This window comes from Lissotriton helveticus, chromosome 4_1 (assembly GCF_964261635.1).
Source record: "Lissotriton helveticus chromosome 4_1, aLisHel1.1, whole genome shotgun sequence".
Classification (NCBI taxonomy): domain Eukaryota; kingdom Metazoa; phylum Chordata; class Amphibia; order Caudata; family Salamandridae; genus Lissotriton; species Lissotriton helveticus.
In genome coordinates this window covers 1,684,681,971-1,684,687,970 of record NC_136063.1, presented here as the reverse complement: position 1 = coordinate 1,684,687,970, position 6,000 = coordinate 1,684,681,971, and the positions used below count along the sequence as shown (strand labels likewise).

At 42.8% G+C, this 6,000-nt stretch overlaps 1 protein-coding gene across 2 annotated transcripts in view; it reads right to left on the bottom strand.

The window, feature by feature from the left end:
• Positions 1-274: 274 nt before the first annotated feature.
• Positions 275-6,000, bottom strand: part of AIFM1 (apoptosis inducing factor mitochondria associated 1) — a 216,433-nt gene continuing 210,707 nt past the window's right edge. For both annotated transcript variants that reach the window (XM_078688364.1, XM_078688363.1), the window contains exon 18: positions 275-517. In XM_078688364.1, the coding sequence (XP_078544490.1) occupies positions 446-517 (72 nt within the window). In that variant the 3' untranslated portion in view covers positions 275-445. The remainder of the gene's footprint in view (positions 518-6,000) is intronic.

Here is a 6,000-nt window from a genome sequence, read left to right as displayed (position 1 = left end):
AGTCCTACAGCAGTAGGTTGGCTGCATCGAGCCACTCAGCAATGCATGACAGGGCCACAATAAAGTTTGTTTTGCAGTCATTCCATTGTAGAGATTGAGGTTTACCTTGAACATAATTCTTCACAGTGATGAAAACACTTCTCTCTGACCCCTCCCACCACCCTTGCCTTAATCTGGGAATGAAATGGCGACATTCTGGAAAAGATGTTGGACTCCGGTTGGTCATCCGGTAGAGCAGCGTCAAGAGCGTGATTTACAAACCACAACACTGGTGTTGAGTAGAGATGAATCTTATTTTATTCTGTACTGAAGAGTCTAGACCATAGAAATATCCACAAAGTATGAGCTGTGCACCAGCGCACTGTGCATCATGTCGCAAATGAGCGTCATGCTATAAAATATTTCCAATATTACACAGCCTTCAAAAGCAGGTTGAAATGTTTGATCAGTCCTCGTGGATGTTGAAGAGTTTTGCCACCTCGTTGAGATCTTCATGTTCTTCACTATCCTTGATAATCTGGTCAAAATTGGAAAAACACAAAAAAGGCTTTAACAGATGATCACAGGAGTCAGTCACAAGCACACCATGTAGTAAATCAGTTTGTACAATAAATGAAGTCTATAGTTCTACTATGAGACCTGTTTGGCCTCTCTCGTTTGGAAGCAAGGCAGATCATTAATTACCAGTTGATTCAATGGAAATAATCTAACAATGCATGGAAAATATGGTCCAGAACCACAAAGTGAAAGTTTTGTCTCAAGTTGATTTCTTCACTTAAGATCTACCACAACCAACCCTGCGGTAGAAAAAACAATCTTAAGATAGTGGGGCCATGTGGTGCATTGAGGAGTACTGGAACATGTCAAACTAATTCTATTAAGGCCAATCCTGCAGTAGTCACTTACAAAGACAACATTTAGACTAACTGGAGAGTAGGAATGTGTACAGGAAAGGAATATATAAATATTTATGATCCAAAAATAAAGTTGCATGTGGCTGCCCCTGCCAGAGTCTACTTAATGGGTCTTTACTCACTGTAATACAATTAACTCAAATTATGCTTTGCTGTCACATTAACAGGTTTCCCATTCAAACTGTTGCTTGCTGCAGGAGTCTTCCAAGACATTTAAAAGTAGAACTGTCTTCTGATAAGTTCTATCTAAGCAAGAAAGGATTATGTTATTTACCCAGTAAACATCTGTTCTTGGTATGTAGAGCTGTAGATTTGCATACTCCTGCCATCCAGTGTTGGGACCGGATGTTTGCAAGTTTTTGTTCTTCGAATATGTCTTTCCAGTTATGAGGTAAGGGGACTTCTCCTTTCAGTGATAGTGTGCTTGGGCATGAACTCCACTGTTAGATTGTTTTCCAGCAAGAGGGTGAGAATGGAGTAAGTGGGTGTAGTAAAGAGATGTCCATGCATATATATGTTAAGAAGGAGAACTGCAACAACTACAGGTGACCGGGGAGGTGAAAGGGCACATGTGAATCTACAGTTCTACATGCCAAGAACAGATGCTTACTAGGCAAGTATCATAACCCGTTTGAGGCATGTGTGCTGTAGATACACACGCTTTGCATAGACTATTTAGCAGTATTCTACCAAAGCGGTGGCGAACCAGTAGATGTTGCAGTTGTCTGAAAAAGTCTCTCTAGCACTGCTTGCCCTACATTGGCTTGTTGACATGCTAACACATCTACATAATAGTGTTTGGTAAATGTACGTGGCGTAGATCATGTAGCTGCTTTACAAATGTCAGGTATAGGAATGATACCTAAAAAGGCTATAAATGCCCCTATTTGGCAAGTGGAACGTGCTCTAGGGGTAAACGTTATTTTAGCTTTTGCATAGTAAGTTTGAATGCATTTAACAATCCTTCTTGAAATATCAGTTTTAGAGATAGGATTGCCTTTGTGAGGTGGAGCAAAACACAGTTGCTTAGTCTTATGAAAATGTTGTGTCCTCTCAAAGTGTGTGAAGAGCTCGTTCTGCTACAGAATCAGGCTTAGGGAAGAACACAGGTAACTCAACTGATTGGTTAATAGGAAAAGCAGAAACTACTTTAGGGAGGAACTTTGGATTGGTGCGAAGAACTACCCTATCTTTATGAAGCTGAAAGAAGGGTTCTTCTAAGGTTAATGCCTGCAGCTCACCAACTCTCCTTAATGAAGTGACTTCAATGAGAAAAGCAACTTTCCATGAAAGGAACTGTAAAGGACAATTATGTAATGGTTCAAAGGGTGGACCCATAAGTCTTGTAAGTACAATGTTATGGTTCTACAGTGGTGCCGGAGGTATTCGAGGGTTATTACTCTATTTAAGCTCTCCATAAATGCTTTAATGACAGGAACTTTGAACAAGGACAAATGCTATCTGTTTTGCAAATAAGCCTCTATTGCAGGAAGGTGCAAATGAATAAAGTGTAAGCAAGACCAGTTTGTTGTTGGTGTAAAAGGTAACAAATAATGTTTTGAACAGAAGCATCCAGAGGATTAATTCTGTTGTTGTTACAATAGACCACAAATCGCTTCCACCTTGCTGAATAACAAGCTCTAGTAGTAGCTTTCTTGTTTCTTTTAGAATAGTCATACACTCTGGTGGTAAGTTTAAATAAATTACACTACACGACTGACTTACGGCAGGCACTACTGGTGTGAATCCCCTTCGGAACAGTTGTGTTCTTAGGGGTTCTCCCTGCCCCCCGCCATTTCGGGCTCACCATCTTTATAAACCCGTATTTGTATCCCGTGTTGGTGGGAATTACCTCTACACGTGTCGGAACAATTTTGGTCCTTTTATCCCTTCAAATAAAACAGGTAAGGTGGGGGAACTACACTGGGACTGACTGACCTTTTCTATCACAGTACCCAGTCTCTGGGTCACACATACTCTGACACTATTGTTTTCTTCTTTAATGTTGTTTGTCTTTCGCCTCCCTATGCTCTATCCTGTGCGTGGCTACACCAGGATGTTTTGTAAGCAGACCCGATGATGAAGCATGTCACACACATTATTGTGTGAGTGAGGGCAGTTTTCAAATACACAATTTGTGCCACTACATGTCTATCACTCTATTTTAGTTTCTATTCTTCTCGCTACCTCTCTTGGTGTTATCATGGTATATTAGGGGGTTCGGGGTAGTTGAGTTCTATTGACCCTCTCCCCTTCTCTGTGAGTAATGGTAAGTTTAAATATCCAGACTCTATGATTTCAGGAGCCAAATTGCTAAATTGAGGTCCATGGGATTAGGATGCCTGATTTCTCCATGGTTCCGAGTTGGAAGACTGGAGGTGAGATGCAGTTTTTGATGTGGAACTAATGACAGAGCCAACAGGGTAGTGTACCGCAGTTGGCAAGCCCATGTGGGAGCTACCAAGATCAGTGTGAGGGATGTTTGCCTGAGTTTCCGAACCAGAAACTGAAGGAATGGGAGAGGCAGAAAAGCGTAGGCAAATATCCCTGGCCAATTGATCCATAGGGCATTGCCATTGGAGAGAAAGTGTGGGAACCTGGAGGCGAAGCTAGAGCAGTTTGCTTTATCCACTGTTGCGAATAGATCCATTTGTGGAAATATCCATTGTTGAAAGTATGGAAGCAGAACTTGAGGGTGAAGTTCCCACTCATGTATTTGGTGCCTCTTTCAGCTGAGGAGGTCGGCAATCTGTTTGTTTACTCCTGGAAGGTGCTCTGCCAGAAGCTGAATCCTATGATGGATTGCCAAGTTCCAAAAGCTTTGAGAGGGTCGTGACAGTTGTAGTGAGAGTCACCCACCTGCCCCCGTTTTTGTACATAGTACATAGCTGTCATGTTGTCCATGCGGCAAGGACAACTTTGCAAGGATATGAGACTGAAAAGCTTTCAGTGTTAGACATACTGCTAGAAGCTCTAGAAAGTTGATGTGGAGATGTTTGTGCTTGTTGCCCACTAGACCCTGGATTGTGTAAATGAGGAGATGGGCACCCCAACCTGTGACAGATGCATCTGTTAGCAGTATCCGTGTAACAGGGTCGATGAAGAGCCACCGTTTTGATATATTTTGTGGGTTCCACCACTGCAGAGAGCGATGGGTGCGGCTGACTACCAACACTAGCTCGGTTAATTGACCCTGTGATTTATTCCACTGACGTGCTAAGCATTCTTGTAAAGGACGCATGTGTAGCCTTGCATGGGGCACTATTGCAATGCATGACAACATCATTCCTAGCAGTTGCATGAAAGTTCTGGCTGGCAAGGTTTGGTTGACTTGAAACTGTAGCACCAGAGTTTGGCTAATGTGATTTCTGGTAGCATTGGGAGAGGCTGCAGCTGTTTGAGTGTTTAGAGTGGCTCCCAGATTAGTCTGTATCTGTGAAGGCTGCAGGTGAGACTTATTCATTGACCGTGAAAATCAATTGGTGGAGTAGGTACAACGTGATCTGAATGTGTTGCAGACATTTGTGATACGTGCTGGCTTTGATGAGCCAGTCGTCTAGGTAAGGGAAGACATGAATGTGTTGTCTTCTGAGATGAGCTGCTACGACTGAGAGGCATTTGGTAAAAACTCAGGGAGCAGTAGTTACTCCAAATGGGAGTACTTTGAACTGGTAGTGTTTTCCTGCTATTACAAATATGAGGTATTTTCGTTGAGCTGGATGAATTGGAATGTGAAAGTAAGTGTCTTAAGTCTGGCGTGGACATAAAATTGCCTTGCTCTAAATGTGGAAGCGCTCTTTGAAGAGTTACCATATGGAAGTGTTCTGACAGTATGCATTAAACATTCTGAGATCCAGAATCGGTCTTAAGGAGCCATCCTTCTGGGGTATTAGAAAATAGAGAGAGTAAACCCCTGAACCTTGGTGCTGTATGGAACTGGTTCTATGGCACCCATTAGTAAGAGTGACTGCAATTCTTGTTTGAATACCTGCAAGTGGTCTGGCGACAGTTTTTGAGAGCAAGGTGGAATGTTTGGAGGGTTGGTGGTAAGCTCCAGGCAATAACCATGTTGGATAAGACAAATTACCCATTTGTCGGTTGGTATGAATTACTGAAATGGGGAGAAAATGTTGAAGTCTTCCCCCGACAGGTGTTAAGTAATTGGGGGAAAGTGTGGGAAAGACAATTCATATTGAGGGAAGGGGTGTTATGGGGTGTGGCGCCTTTACCCCTACCTCTGGAGTTATAACCTCTATACCCTCCTCTATAGAAACCTCTAAAGGAAGAGGATTGGGTGTTGCCTTTGTAAGAGGAAGCATTTGGGTCTGAGTTCTGGTTCTAGACCCTGCATGATAAAAGGAGTGGTGAAAGGAGCCTCTATTCGAAGGAGACTAGAGTGCTCTCATGGACTTTGTCACCTCAGTGTCTTTTTTCATCTTTTCAAGAGCGTGATCGATCTCAGGACCAAAAAGATGTTCCTCAAAGGGGGTATTTATTATAAACTGTTGGATTTGGGGTTAAAACCGGAAATTCTAAGCCATGCATGCCTTCTAAGAAGAATGCTGATATTAACTTCTCTAGCTGCTGTGTCAGCAGCGTCTAGAGCACACCTAATGGAAGAGTTGGACATTAGCTTGCCTTCCTGAACCAATTCTTGAGCTCTAGATTTGTGTACTTCTGGGAGATATTGGAGCAGTTGCTCCATTTCGTCCCAGTGTGCCCTGTCGTACCTATGTAGTAGGCCCTGTGTATTTGCAATTCGTCACCAGTGATTGGCGCCTTCAGCGACTGCACGTTTTCCCGAAGCATCCATGAGCTTAGATTCCTTGTCTGGGGGAACTGCATCCTCAGAAGTCTGAGGATTAGCTCTTTTGTTGGCATTTTATACTACCAAGGAGTCAAGAGTCAAGAGTCAAGAGGCACCTGACCTTTAATAAAGACCGGGTCAGATGGCAAAGGTTTATATTTTCATCGACATCGACAATGTGAGTGGAGCCAAGTGTTTCGAAAAAAAAGTCCTCTTCTAAGGACCCTTTATGTAACATTACCCCATGGTACTGTGCTGCTCTAGCAATGAGTTCTTGAT